Consider the following 15,198-nt stretch of genomic DNA (forward strand, 5'->3'; position numbering starts at 1 on the left):
GTCTGTTGGTGGGTGAAGGGCAGAAACTGGCCAATGAGAAGTCCTATCATTCCCAGGTTTTTTACCAAATCTCGTGATCTGGCCGTTGTCCTGGCATCTTCTTCTGATGACATTGGAGAGTTTCCTTATGGTAGTCCACCAAGATCCAATCAAACCTTTGTCCATTACAGTGGGCCCTGGAGTCTGCTGTCCACTGCAAGGTAACTATTATTTTAACATTAACTGGGAAAAACTCTCGATCTCGCGGTGATTGTGCGGTTCATGATGAGGCTGAACAGACAGAAGAGAGGTCTCCGGCGCTTACAAACAAATCAGTCGCACATCTCAGAACTCAAACTATGGATGTGTAAAACACCCGCAGTGCTGAGTCACCTGAGCTTCTGCAGGTTAAAAATAAACACACCTCAGAGGAAGAGCGGCTGGTCCGGTCTGAATCAGGAAGGAAACAGGTGAAAGTGAAATAACCAGAAAAGGTGAGTGACAGATCAAAAACATAGCTTGGATAGGCTATTATAGAGCTCACATAGTTAACACTTCATTGATATTTTATCCTTTTTATTTATGTAATATTATAGCTTCAACTGCCTAGACTAACTTACAACTAACCAGTGGTAAAATGACCCAAATCTACTCATGTGTCACTTAATGTGAACTGACTCAAAAAACACTATTAAAAGCAGCACAGGTGTGTTTGTAGAAACAAACAACAACACATTTTATGCTTTTTTTTTGTTTTAAGCCAAAAATCATTAAGTAAAGATCATGTTCAGTGAAGTTTTGAAAATTTTCTACCGCAAACATAGATTTAAAATTATTTTTTGATTAGTAATACGCATTGCTTAATTACTTCATCCGAACAACTTTTTTCAGGTTATTCAGATTCAAGGTTTTCAAATATTTGTATCTCGGCACACATCAAGAGGAAGATCATTTATTATCTATATCTCAATTAAAAAAATGACGCTTATGACTGGTTTTGTGGTCCGGGGGGCACATATATGTTTATAAACATGAATAAGACGTTTTAATAAGTGGTGAAAGTTTTCGCCTTTTCTCGGCTGAAGTTCAACCCTCCCGTTTGAGTCAGTCGTTCCCCTTCCACCGAGAGAACTCCACCCCCCGCAGAAACACACCTGTCCGCGGGCTCGAGGAGAGCTCAGGTGAGGCGAGGCGGCGGCGCGGCATGGCGGAGTCCCAGCTCGTGTGTATGGAGGACGGGCTCATGCCCCCCGAGGTGCCCGAGTCCCGGCCGCAGTTCTACTACAGCGAGCAGCACCGGGCGGCCCTGGAGCGCCTGATCAGCGACGGAGACGGAGCCTTCAAGAGCCTCCTGAAGGACGAGAAGAGCCGAGACTTCCTGTCGGCGCGGGAGATCAAGACCATCACCAGCAGCTTCGTCAAGTACGAGCAGGACGAGGACGGAGGAGCGTCGGCGGGTCACGGCAAGCGTGAGGACGCGGGGTCGCTGCGCTCCACGTACTGGCCGCAGGTCTCGGACACCGAGGTTCCTCCGCTGGACATCGGCTGGCCCTCATCCGGGTTCTTTAAAGGGGTGACCCGGGTGTCGGTGTACACCCACCCGCCCAAACAGAACAGCCCGCACATCAAGGAGGTGACCCGCCAACTCATACAGGAGTCCAGCAAGGTCAGCTTCACCAGCACATCACGCACGGTTCGGTAGATTGCTTTCGTTTTAAGGCGGAAAAAAGCTGATGCTTTAAGAAAAGTTATTCTTACGCCTCATTCAACCCATAACACCAGCTTTGTTTGTATAAATGAAGGTTACCTTTTCATGTAAAGTATGGTTCAAGCCAGTTAAATGATGCTAAATGTTAAGGTGAGTGCATGCAGTTAATTTTAGCTATATTTAAAAGAATGCTGAAAATTCATCAACTTAAATTGTTTATTTAGTAGCTAATATAAATGTGTTGCAACCTCATACCTTAAATGTAGTGCGTTAAATTATTATTACTGTGTAGTTACAGTGCTAAATGTTCATAAGGGGATTCCTCTTCATTATCATAAAGCTCAGTTTCATTTTCTCTTCTCTTTCGGTCATTATCAGATCGTGACACTCCTTACATTTCAGGTGTCTAAAGATGTGCCTCACGTGGCTGTCATCTACATTAACTGGTTTGTAAAGTATACTTTAAAAATTCCACCAAATTTACCTGGAACTGGCAGCCGCTGGGGTTGCCAGAACCTTAGCATAAAAACTGGTCTAGCGATGTTTTATGCATTACAGACTAAACTTAAAATGAGAGTAAAACGTATATTTCATTATCTTGACTTTACTGACATGTCTGTTAACTCTTGGTATCATAAACGTACTCAACAGAAACCTGGGAACTTGTGTTTTTCAGCTGTAAATAGTTTTTTTTCAACTGACACATGCATTCAGTTCCTGGGAAGTGTTTAGAAGGATCTCTCTCCCAATGAGCACAGACTATGTCCTACAGGACCTTAGTGAGACCCTTACGTCACTGATGTCCTGAGGTGCTGGATGCTTGAAGATCCTGTTCAGTCTTGTTCAGGTGTGTTTTGCACAGCCTCTAGTTCTTGAGGAGTGACACTGAATTATCTGGAATCACTGACTCACCGAAGCAGGAAACTTTCTAACGCGTGTCTAATGATGCTCTGGGCTGATCATCATCTCACAGATCATCCTCTTTGTCTGTATGCCAATCTCTCGTCTTGGTGTACCGGGAAATCGTTTTCAGCACAGCGAGCCGGTCTCACTGGATTCCTGCAGAAGGACGGAGAAGAAACAACATGCCCTCGTTTCCAACAAACTAAACAAAGATGTCAGCTGGAAGATCAGAAACAGAGAGAGAGAGAAAAGAGAACGTGAAAGCTGTTTACACGGACGGTCTGAAGAGTTCCTGAAATCCTGGTTCTGCAGAGCGCAGAGGTTTTTAGTAACGAGCGGCAGGCTTCCGTCCGTCGGGTGATGCATTCGGAGATTTTTCTCAAAAGAGAAGGTTTAAGGTGTCTTCTGTTTAACCGCTGCTGATGAGAATGAACGTTGTGTCCAGGTCGTGGCTATCGTGATGGACCTGCTGACCGATCTGCAGATTCTGCAGGATCTGTTTGAGGCGTCGAAGCGCGGCGTCCCCGTCTACATGGTGCTGGACGAGCAGGGAGCGCCGCACTTCCTGGACATGTGCAGCCGGCTGCAGGTCGGAGCTCGGGAGCTGAAGGTACTCCAGGAAAACAGATAAAGATAAATACAATAAAACATCCTTTCAAAGACGTAAACTTCTGAAATGACTACAACTTTAGTAAAAAATCGAATAAAAATGAATGCTAATTTGTGTAGATTTATTTAGAATGACAACAAACAAAACTGCTAACACTTTTAACTAAAATTAACATTAAAATGTTACTATGTCTGCTATGGAATCACTGCAAAAAACACCCTTTTGCAACCTTTATTTGATAAAGCAAAACCAAAAAATGTATTATTTAATTATTTATTATTTTAATTTTATTTATTTATTTGATTTTTTTGGCTGTTGTTTAGCCGTATCCATCAGGTCAAAATCCGGCCATTTAGACTTCAGCACTGATTTCAGCTGATGTTTCATGGGTTGTGTTTCCGTCAGAACGTCCGGACTCGGACCGTGAAGGGAATCGGGTTGAATCTGTCCGTGGGGAGAATCCCCGGAAACGTCCACAGCAAGTACATGCTCGTCGACGGAGACAAAGTCATGTTCGGAACGTACAGGTGAGTCCAAATATTATATTCATCTAACGCATTTGATCGAAAAACAAAGGATATGATGCTCAAAACACGGTAACTGCGGTAATGAAGCCACGTTTTACCTCACAGACCAGGTTTGAAATTAAAATCGTTGTATAATAAGCAGTTCATCTGATCAGGATGTGTGTGCCTCTAGTTTCTCCTGGAGCTCTTCTCGAATGGACAGAAACATGATCACGGTGATGTCGGGGCAGGTGGTGGATTTCTACGACAACGATTTCCGAGAACTGTACGCCGTCTCTGACAAGCTGGACCTCTTTAAGGAGTTTCACATCAGTAAGCCCCAAACGGGGACCCTGTCGAGGGCCGCGGTGCCCAAACGCCCCGCAGCGGCCACGTCTCGCTTCCAGGTCAACCTCGGAGACGCCTCGCGAGGAGATCTGAAAGTGCCTGCGCACAAATACCACAATCCCAAGTACCTGCTGGCGCTCGGGCAGATCCCGGGCCCCTCGGAGCCGCTCCAGGACTTCTTCAGTAAGATGGTGACGCCCGATCCGGCTCAGCTGGACCTGGAGAATCCCACGGAAGAGCCGGAGAACATCACACCCGCCAAGCCCGAGAAGAAAGAGTCCAAGAAACCCAAGACATTCACGTTGAACACAAAGCGGAGGAAGAAAGGGAAGAAGGAGCAGCCGAGCGACGAGGTCGTTACAGAAAACACAGAGGATCCTTCAGGAGGTGCTTCTAAAGCCTCGCTCGCCCGGGACGAGACGCAGGACAGCTTCAAGAAGAAGAACAGAGGGTTCATGAGCCTTTTCAGAAGAAAAAACTGATGCAAGATCGCTTTAATCATACGTTTTAACATGAGCTTCCTGTTTGCAGAAGGTGTTTGTGTTTGATAGCGAGTGTAAAACCTTCTAATGATGTGCAGCTTGACCTGAAACCTAGTGATGTTCTGCTCAAAAACACATCCACATGCAAATTAGATTTAGTTCCATTGTATATAATGAGAAAAACCATTTTACACACATTTAACTGAAAGAAAAACATTTCTAACATACTTGAGAATCATTTTTATACAAAGCTTGTTCAACTAAACGTATCTCGAACAAAAAATTTGTCGGTGATTTTAAAAATCTACGTTGTTGCTTATGCATCTGTTCATATGTTCGTGTCGTTTCATTATTTTAAAGAAATGCCCGGGACATAGCAGGATGAAATATGAAATATAAAATGAAATATCATTTTTAAAAGAACTGCACATTATTTTTTTAATGCTCTAAACAATGTGAAAATATATATACTGTATATATTTCCTAAAACTTTTTTCTCGGGACTTAAGAGGTTAAAGGTCAGGGTTTAGGGGGAAAGCTGTGTTTCTGTGAAAGAGAGAAGAAATGGTGCGTAAAGTGTGCTTGTATAAGAATGTAGTGTAATATAAGATAAGGCCATGTTTACGGGTGGATTCAGGGTAGTTCCTAGGTATTGTAATGAATTAGTCTGTACGTGTGGAACAGGATGGAAGATAAAGTGCCATCAAGAGAAGAGTGTGTCTGTGTAGATCTTTTCACATTTATCCCAGCTAACAGAAACATTTCTTTCTGGGTTCTTTCAAAGCTATGAACAAATGTTCTTTCGTTCAAGCATAATATGCAATGTTTGTTTTCTTAATATTCACGTGACCAAGGGTGAAAATGTTTACATTAAAAAAACTGGTTGCTCTGAATGTACTGGGAACCTCATGTTATATATGATATGTGTGTTAATAAAGCTGTGAGCATTTATGCTGACTTCAAGAAACACGTGCTCTTCAAGTCCCACCTACTACAGACACATCAGCCAATCCAGTGTCAGATGAGCCGAATATAAAAAATGATTGACAGGTGAAGCTGAGTTTGTGACGCGCTCGCCCTCTGCTGCTCGACACGAGCTACTACAGAAACACCGGAAGTGCGTCACTGAGACTTATTCACTGACACTATCTGGGTGTGTGTGTGTGTGTGTGATCATTTTAGTTTAACAGGACAGTGGGGGCGTGGTTTGTGGGCGGAGCCATGATTTCTCCTAATATTCTACTCAGCAAAGTTTTTTTTTTTTTTTAAAAAAAAAAGATAGAAAACGAATAGGGAATGGATCCTAGTGTTAGAGGCTCAGTTATAAATATAAAATAAGTCAATTGAACGGAAAGAAGAATAAATCATGTTTTTGTTAGAAGGCAATTATTTATAATAACTAAAAAGAAAATAAGTGTTAGAATGCTAGCGTTAAAGGATCTTTTCTTTTTAAATAAAAAAGCAGCTGAAACAGAATAGAGAGTGTTAGAGATAGAGACTCGTATGAAGATAGTTTTCATCCGCTTCTGAAGCTCGTTCCACGAGGAGGGAACTTTAACCGAAGGTTTATCATGAGTCGAATGCAAAATGTTTGAATACAGGCCTTTCAGTCAAATGTGTTTCATGCAGTTGAGAAAATCAACCCATGATTACTCTTTAACAGTGTCTCGAGGCCTTCAGAGGTCAGAGGTCAGATCATGCTGGAGCTCCTTGTCTTTAAGATGTGTGTGTGATCTGGAAACCTCACTCAGAAGAGATTTAAATCCTCCGATGTGCTGAAATCATACTCAATGTTACGATGTTTAGTGAACACGGACACCTCGGGAGCGGCGGCAGATGAAGAAAACACAGAATCCCGGACATTTCAGGCGATTAGGAAATCCCAACCGGATGAGTTTTTAGGCCAAAAAGAGGACATGTCCGGGGAAAAGAGGACGTACGGTCACCCTGTGCAACAGCCCTGACCACAAAAAGGATCCGTGGATTTACTGCAATAGTCCTGAACAGGAAGTGACCAGAGACGAGTGAGACCGAGTCCAGACCAGAACACATCAAACAATAAAACTGCAGCCGAACTGCGGGAATAATGAGATTAATGTTTTACTTTTAAAACACATGCATATACATACATGCATTTTAATACAGTGAAAAATAAAATTTTATTTTTAAATATAAAAACTAGTGCAAACAATCACATCGAAAATAAATGCTCCTGCTGTAATGTGTATGTACTGTGTATATTTAATATGTATATATAATATATACACACACATACTGTATGCCTATATATATATATATATATATATATATATATATATATATATATATATATGTTTTTGACATTTATATGGTCATATTCTTATATTTAAATATATATATAAATATATTTACTGTATAAACATATATATAGATATAGATATACATAATAAATATACACAGTAAACACACTATGTAAACAAAAACATTTATTCTGGATGCTAATCACAATCATTTAAGAGAACTAAAAAAAAATAAATCCATTTAGAATAAAATCCCAGGCCCTCGTAGTCTGAGCCTAGAGACTGAAACCTTCAAAAATAGGCCTCAACTACATTCACTAAAGAAAATATGAGCAAGAAAATACATCTGTCCTTCAGAGAGCATGATGTCAAATCATCATAAACACTGTATATATATATATATATGAATGATTAAAGTGGACCTTCACGGAGCCTCCAGCAGATGTCACACACGCTGATGTTCTGAAGGAGGAAGTGAAAGCCATGAGATCATTTCACGTTTCCCTTTTTAAATGTTTCTGTTGCGTGAATAAAGAGCAGAACGCAGAGCTTTCATTCTTCCTACAGAGTTTAGAAGATTCTATTCCAGTTTGAGATCATCCTTAGTGACACTGATTCATCTTCCTCAAAAACTCACGTTTCTGAAGTTTAATATAAGACGCGCACGCACGCACACACACAGACACACACACACACACACACACACACACACACACACACACACACACACACACACACACACACACACACACACACACACACACACACACACACACACACACACACACACACACATACAGACACACAGACACACACACACACACACACACACACACACAGTGTGTGTGTGTGTGTGTGTGTGTGTGTGTGTGTGTGTGTGTGTGTGTGTGTGTGTGTGTGTGTGTGTGTGTGTGTGTGTGTGTGTGTTTAGAGTGTGAATGACGCCGAGCTTCTTCTTTTATCTAAACCAACAAAAGTCACGTTTTGAGTCTGAACAGTTCATTAACTACAATCACAAGACATTTAGTCTCAAATAACTTTAATTAAATAAGATTTTGTACAATTTATAACCTATAATCTTTAACACTGTATGATCTATAATATTTACAAAAGTATTTTACATAAAAAGCATTCACAGCTTTCTGTGAAACATGACGATCTCAGTCTCTTCATGAGATCAAATAAACTTTCTAGAGTTTGAGAAAACATCCCGATCAAATCTCATCAAACAGCATCTCGCTGGACGAGAACTAGTGACTCATTTGGCCCTGTTTTTACTTTTCCTTATGATTTCCTGATTTCATATTTCAGAAGCATTGTCAGAGTCGATACTTCTTATATTTTGTGAGAGAAAGAAACCTCTGAGAAATGACATTGAAATAAACAAGCTGTGAATGAATCGTTCAGAAAAGATCTCTACAATGTCTCAAATCATCTCAATATGAACTCAGCATTCTCTTCAAATCATCAGAGCTGCTTAACATTCAGTTCATTGATTCATACTCTGTTGACTCATTTGAATCAGTATCTCTGAGGAAGAGCTGATCTCCTGAGCTATAATAAATAAGCAGTGCTCTCTTATAGTTCTGTAGATTTGTAATTCAGTCGTTTCATCATTTCTCTGCCACTTTGTTGATGACTTTCTTTTTGCGAGTGGACACTAGATCATAGAAGGGGTCCTTAGTGATGCTAGCCCTGTGGAGACATGACACACGAGTGTTCATATTAGTCACATGTGTTCAGATGAGTCGAGTGGGTTCATATTAGTCACATGTGTTCAGATGAGTCGAGTGGGTTCATATTAGTCACATGTGTTCAAATGAGTCGAGTGAGTTCATATTAGTCACATGTGTTCAGATGAGTCGAGTGGGTTCATATTAGTCACATGTGTTCAAATGAGTCGAGTGGGTTCATATTAGTCACATGTGTTCAAATGAGTCGAGTGGGTTCATATTAGTCACATGTGTTCAGATGAGTCGAGTGGGTTCATATTAGTCACATGTGTTCAAATGAGTCGAGTGGGTTCATATTAGTCACATGTGTTCAAATGAGTCAAGTGGGTTCATATTAGTCACATGTGTTCAAATGAGTCGAGTGGGTTCATATTAGTCACATGTGTTCAGATGAGTCGAGTCTCACATGTGTTCAAATGAGTCGAGTGGGTTCATATTAGTCACATGTGTTCAAATGAGTCGAGTCATATTAGTCACATGTGTCGAGATGAGTCAAGTTATTATTAGTCACATGTGTTCAAATGAGTCGAGTGAGTCATATTAGTCACATGTCTTCAGATGAGTCAGTGGGTTCATGTGTGTGTTCAGATGAGTCGAGTGGGTTCATATTAGTCACATGTGTTCAGATGAGTCGAGTGGGTTCATATTAGTCACATGTGTTCAGATGAGTCGAGTGGGTTCATATTAGTCACATGTGTTCAAATGAGTCGAGTGGGTTCATATTAGTCACATGTGTTCAAATGAGTCGAGTGGGTTCATATTAGTCACATGTGTTCAAATGAGTCGAGTGGGTTCATATTAGTCACATGTGTTCAGATGAGTCAAGTTGGTTCAAATTAGTCACATGTGTTCAAATGAGTCGAGTGAGTTCATATTAGTCACATGTCTTCAGATGAGTCGAGTGGGTTCATTTTAGTCACATGTGTTCAGATGATTCGAGTGGGTTCATATTAGTCACATGTGTTCAAATGAGTCGAGTGGGTTCATATTAGTCACATGTGTTCAAATGAGTCAAGTTGGTTCATATTAGTCACATGTGTTCAATTGAGTCAAGTTGGTTCATATTAGTCACATGTGTTCAGATGAGTCAATTGTGTTCAGACGAGTCACGTATGTTCAAACGAGTCATATGTGTTCAGATGAGTCGAGTGGGTTCATACCGGATGGATTCGATCCATTCGTCTCTCTCCTCGGCCGAAGCAGCACAGATTGTGTAGGACTGATGATTGCCTTCCACCACACGTCCATCCGTCTCTGTCTTACACGCCTTGATCTTCTGACCCCGGCTGTTGGGGTTATACAGCTCCAAACAATACTACACACAGGTCAAAGGTCACAGGTTAACCTTCACTAATAAAACTGACCCAATCAAAGGAACAGTTCAGACCCTCACTCCTCAATACAGCCTGATGTTTAACTAAAAGACCCACACGACTAACTCTTTAATTAGACCGAACTCTTTCATCAGGATAGTTTTAGTACTGATGCTCTGTTCATTTCTAGTCCTATATCATGTTTCAGGTCTTTTTTTTCTAGATACAGAAATATATTTCACACTATTTTTTACTTCTTTGTACTGAGGTTTATATTTATTCATTGCAACATATATTCAGTATCACCTCTTTGCATTTCATTTAATATTTCCCTTTTTCCTTGTGTATGGAAAAAATATTTTTCATATTTATAAGAAAATATATGGCTTATTTATGCTTAAATTTCACTCCACTTTCATTCCATAATGTATTTAAAATATTCATTAAATGTTTATTTAATTTAGTTTGTTAAATCAAAAATAAGATTTTTGCCAAAACTTGAATAATGAGTTAATTAATGAAGCTTGTCCCGTGTCCTCTGTGTGGCCGTCTTTCAGTTGATTATATTCAGGTGTATTCAGTTAATTCATTGACTTTAGGCTTTATAAGCTCCTGTTCGTCCTCTCTCGTCTTTATTACGTGTGGTTAGACTCTTCCTGTCTGCAGTATTATAGTTTTCTCTCTTGTTAAAGAGTGTTAAATGTTATATTCTCGTCTCCTCTCCTCAACCACACCGGGACAAATACATTATAATAGTATTCTTAAGGCACTATTATGAATGCATAATGCGTTATAAAAAAACTAAATCTTAAAAAGTGTTAGAATATCTCGTGAAAAATCATAAAAACAATTCTAATACAGACTTATGCATTTGTGACTGTAACTTTTAAGAGTGTGATTACGTTAAATCCATTTTTTATTAAGATATTAAGTAAAGATCATGTTCCATGAAGATATTTTGTGAATTTCCTACCATAAATATAAAAAACCTGATTTTTGATTAGTGATATGCATTGCTAAGAACTTCGTTTGGACAACTTTAAAGGCCATTTTCTCAATATTTAGATTTTTTTAGCACCCTCAGATCCTCAAATACCTTCAAATAGTTCTCAGCCATACGTTAACATCAACCATACATTAATGGAAAGATTATTGGTGCATCTTTTAGAGGATGTATAAATCTTCGTTTTTAGAAACCTGCTTCTGTGGTCCTGGCTCACGTATTGTAAAGTGTTACTACTATTTCTTTTCTGGTTGTGTCCTCGCTGAAGGTAGGTCATGAAGTTCTCACCGGTTTGCGTGGAAACATGACTTCCTTCACACACAGGTTCTCCAGAGGAATGATGCCGCGGGGTTCTTTGTCCTGAACACAAACACGTGATCACTCCTGATCCACACACCTTCATTCAGAGAGACGCCGTGCCGTTCTTACCGTGGTAAACTCAAAATAATACAGGCAGTTATCGGTCAGGATGAACCAGCGCCTCTTCCACGTCTTCACACGACCGCCTGCACACAGATCATGTTCATAAAACACCGTCAGATGATCATGTTCTTAAGGTCTGAGCATCTCAGCGTGACCCTATCCAATGGATGTCTTTAAAAATACATAAAAAAACTAACACTAGCTTATCTAATCTTTTTGTATTCTATCTGTAAAAGCAAAAAATACCTCTAAGACTTGCTTGCTCTATTCTTTTTGTATTCTGTATGCTTCATGTAATAAAAACCTCTGAGACTAGTTATAACACTTGCATATCATTGCTCTTTTGATCGTTTTGATTGCTTCCAGCTCATTTTGGAGACTTTAGTTCTTGATGTTATAGATGGGCTGGTCGTGTTATTGGCCGTGAAGCTTTAGATCTGTATCAGCAGTGAACTCTGTGAGCTGATTCTTTCTAATATCTAATGAATCTGTCCTGATCAGTTTTACCCAGTTTAAGCAGCCAGCCCTCTCGGTCCGGGTTGAAGAAGGTGTGCGTCAGATCATTCCCATCATCCTCTGGGATTTTGAAGGGTTCGTTGCGTATGCTGTTGTACAGATTCTGTTGATGCGGAAAAAAAAAATTCACCAAAACACAGCAAAACCACAACCTTTCTGTAAGTTCTGCTTATTTTTGAAATGCACACCACCAGGGTGTTATCTGTGTTCATTCTCAGCGTGGTGTCGGGGTAGTTATTTTGTATATTTATTCAAAAAATGCTATCTGAATAGTAAGACACTATACGGCTGATACCAATAAAAAAACGAATATCAACCAAATTCATATCTGCACTGCAGAAGTGGCAAAGAAACTTCTTTTTCAATGTTTAAAGCAGGATTAAGTAGTGCTTAATGCAGCTCAGACATGCAATGAATGCATTTAGTCTACAGTCACAATGACAAAAATAATGTTAGAAGATTAATGTGTTAAATATACTTGAATAAAACTGATACCCTGAAAATGAAACCAAAACCATGTGTAAGTGTAACTATTCAAGCCATATAAAGATAGAATGCAGTAGCTGCCTTCGTGAATGGCTCATTGAATCATTGAATCACTTGGACATTCGTTTAAAAACACTGAATCATTCAGGAACTGAGTTGATTACAGATGCAATAATTGGAGAAATATGTATAACCTTGGAGACAAACGAGCGTCTGTCTGGAGACCGCACTGGTATTCCAGCAGCATCATGTGACCAGCGAGGGCTGATTGCGATTGGCTGCTCACCGTCAGAAGGTCGTCGGGCAGATCTTGGCCGTTGTTGATGCCGTGGTTCATGCTGATGAATCTCCCGAGCGAGGTCTTGTCCTTCACGTTGGGATTGTGCAGACTCGTGTTCAACATGATGATGGCGAACGACAGGATGTAACACGTGTCTAATGATCAGAATCAGAAACAAACCTCAACCACATTTGACCATCCGCTTGATTAACTCATTGATTTGCCAGCACATCTTCATTATTATTAGTTAATGTCAAATTATTTGTCAATTACGAAAAAAAGTCAGGCCTTTGAATTACACAGTATTAAAATAAATTAATCAATTTAATGTGATGCATACATATTTGTCAGACTATTTGTCTTATTTTATTAAATATGTGCATTCAATACATTTAATTTACAAAATTATATATTCAGTGCATTTATTTAAATCTCTTAGAAGCAGAATAACCCTGTCACGTCTCTGGACACTTTTGTCATTGTTTTCGTCTCGTGCCATGTGCTCCCTGTGCCCTGCCTTCCCTCCGTGTTAATTGTATTATTGTCTGCAGCCATGTCTCGTCAGTGTAGTCAATTTCCTCGTGTATTTAGTCTTGAGTGTTTTGAGTTCCCATTGTCCGATCGTCAAGGTCCATACCCGATGTCCATACCTGTGTTTGTCCTGCCTGCCTTTGTATCTTTATTTTGCCATTTTGGAATTAAATCAGTTTAAGTTTACTTTACGTCTCGTGCACTCAGTCTCGCGAAAGTACGAACGTGACAAACCCACATGGCACAATATATTTTTGTGATCAAAATCTGTTTTAAATACATGAAATATATGCAAACAGTGAATCTCAATATAAATGTGTAACGTGTTACGGACAATGGATTTTCTGTAATCAAAATATATATAGTAAAAATTGACTTTTTTAATATTTATAATTATATATTTTTATTAAAGAATATACAAAATAGTAGAGAATATATTTTGAAGCATACTTTACAAAATATATATTTGGGCCATTTTTGTATGTTTTTATGCAGTATATATTTGAAAATATAATAATAAATAATATAAATAAATATATATAATACAAACAATTTTTTGTTATATGGGAAATCTGTTATCTGTAATCTGCAAATATGCCTGACTTGTGTTTAAACTGTGTAAAAGCATGAACATTTCATACGTTCATGCATCAAATATGTGAATCTATAATGTAAACCTCAATTTGTTTTGACCTGTGGACTGGAAGACGTCAGCGTTGCAGTTACAGTAGCGCGTGGCGAAGGCCTCCATCATGCGGTCGATCTTCTGAGCTTCGCCCGGCAGACGGAAACTCCACAAGAACTGCCTGCAGGAAGAACGAGACGAACGGAAATGAGACGAGTTCAGCTGATCATCTGAAGATGAAGAGGAGCTCGTGACCTCACCGTAACGCCTGGACCAGGTTCAGATCGGAAAACTCGTGCAGCTCCACGAACGCTTTGAGGATCTGAAGGTGCATGTCTTCCCTGAAACAGCAGACGGCGTCAGATCCACACACACACACACACACACACACACATCTGATGTTTAATAGCTCATATGTCACCTCTCCCCCAGGAAGTCTCCGATGGCGGTCTTGTTCAGTCCTTCCTCTTTATACAGAAACTCAGCCACTCGCTCTGGTTTCCAATCCAGAAGCCCATTATCCACCAGATACTTGATTCCCTGAAACAGAGCCGTTGGAGATAAACAACGAAGAGTTAATCAGCTCCGTCCACAGCACTTCCTCCACAGTTCAGCATCTGTTTTTAGAGATTTTCCTTCAAACCCACACTTCCCTTTTCAGCAGAATGACTAAAGAAAGACCAAAACTCTCAACGCTGAATCAGATAAACCATTGCTCTGGTTGAGTTTTGGTCTCTTACACTATGACAGCAATATGACGTCACTATTTTTCTCCGTAAATATATTTCTATAGTTGACATGAAATTTTCACCAGATGTTGGTAGCAATCCATGCCCACAAAGAAAAAAAATGTGTAATAAAACGACCCAGTGAAAAATTATTGAACGTTTACTGAAATTTATTTCTATTTCTATCAAAAGCATTTGTCCTGTAGGAGAAACTCGTCACATGAGTTGATTCTGGCCCGACGGTCCTTCAATGATGTGAATCTTGCCGGTGCTACAGCGTGATGTTTGACCTCCAGACACGGTGTGTTACGGCGGTACATCTCCTCTGAGCAGACTTTACTCTCCCAGTGTTTCACAGGCTTGTCTGAATGCCGTGCGGCAAACTTTAAAAGATCTTTTTCTTCAGGAGAAGCCCTGCGTGGCGAGCGTTCGTTCAGGCCGCGGCGGTGAAAGCAGTTCTGCAACCCTCCACAGATGTTCCTGGGCTCTTGGGCAGCTCTTCTGAGAATTATTTTGACTCCTCGGTCAGAGATCTTGTGAGGATCTCCTGGTTGTGGCTGCTTTCTGGTGAAATGATGTTCTGGATTAAGGCCGAAGCAGAAGAATAGAAAGTCTCCTGTATCCAGAGCCACCAGTATGTCTTTGCAGAGAGCTCTTTGCTTTTACCCGTCATGAAATGTTTCTTGTCTTAATTTCCACTTTCATTTTGTCTAAATACTAATAGATTTCAGCTGTCGTTCTGGCT

The 15,198-nt window shown here is 40.1% G+C and overlaps 2 protein-coding genes and 1 long non-coding RNA gene across 3 annotated transcripts in view; 2 read left to right on the forward strand and 1 right to left on the reverse strand.

Moving 5' to 3' along the window:
* Positions 1–850: 850 nt before the first annotated feature.
* fam83fb (family with sequence similarity 83 member Fb) lies at positions 851–5,503 on the forward strand. The gene is made up of 4 exons (XM_043230876.1): positions 851–1,645; positions 3,036–3,200; positions 3,606–3,727; positions 3,900–5,503. Exons 1-4 carry the CDS (start codon positions 1,184–1,186, stop codon positions 4,534–4,536), a joined length of 1,386 nt encoding a protein of 461 aa, XP_043086811.1. The 5' UTR covers positions 851–1,183; the 3' UTR covers positions 4,537–5,503.
* Positions 1,652–2,381, forward strand: LOC122333316. The gene is made up of 3 exons (XR_006248617.1): positions 1,652–1,837; positions 2,066–2,133; positions 2,364–2,381. It is a non-coding gene; the product is annotated as an uncharacterized LOC122333316 (long non-coding RNA).
* Positions 5,504–7,799: 2,296 nt separating the features above from the next.
* The window catches only part of cyth4b (cytohesin 4b), an 11,824-nt gene continuing 4,425 nt past the window's right edge, over positions 7,800–15,198 (reverse strand). Inside the window, exons 5-13 of the mRNA XM_043230918.1 lie at positions 14,147–14,265; positions 13,986–14,066; positions 13,794–13,906; positions 12,576–12,724; positions 11,795–11,906; positions 11,294–11,370; positions 11,153–11,224; positions 9,709–9,863; positions 7,800–8,510 (exon numbers count right to left, since the gene is read on the reverse strand). Of these exons, the coding sequence (XP_043086853.1) occupies positions 8,429–8,510; positions 9,709–9,863; positions 11,153–11,224; positions 11,294–11,370; positions 11,795–11,906; positions 12,576–12,724; positions 13,794–13,906; positions 13,986–14,066; positions 14,147–14,265 (960 nt within the window). The 3' untranslated portion in view covers positions 7,800–8,428. The remainder of the gene's footprint in view (positions 8,511–9,708; positions 9,864–11,152; positions 11,225–11,293; positions 11,371–11,794; positions 11,907–12,575; positions 12,725–13,793; positions 13,907–13,985; positions 14,067–14,146; positions 14,266–15,198) is intronic.

Source organism: Puntigrus tetrazona, unplaced genomic scaffold (genome assembly GCF_018831695.1).
Source record: "Puntigrus tetrazona isolate hp1 unplaced genomic scaffold, ASM1883169v1 S000000234, whole genome shotgun sequence".
NCBI classification, from domain to species: domain Eukaryota; kingdom Metazoa; phylum Chordata; class Actinopteri; order Cypriniformes; family Cyprinidae; genus Puntigrus; species Puntigrus tetrazona.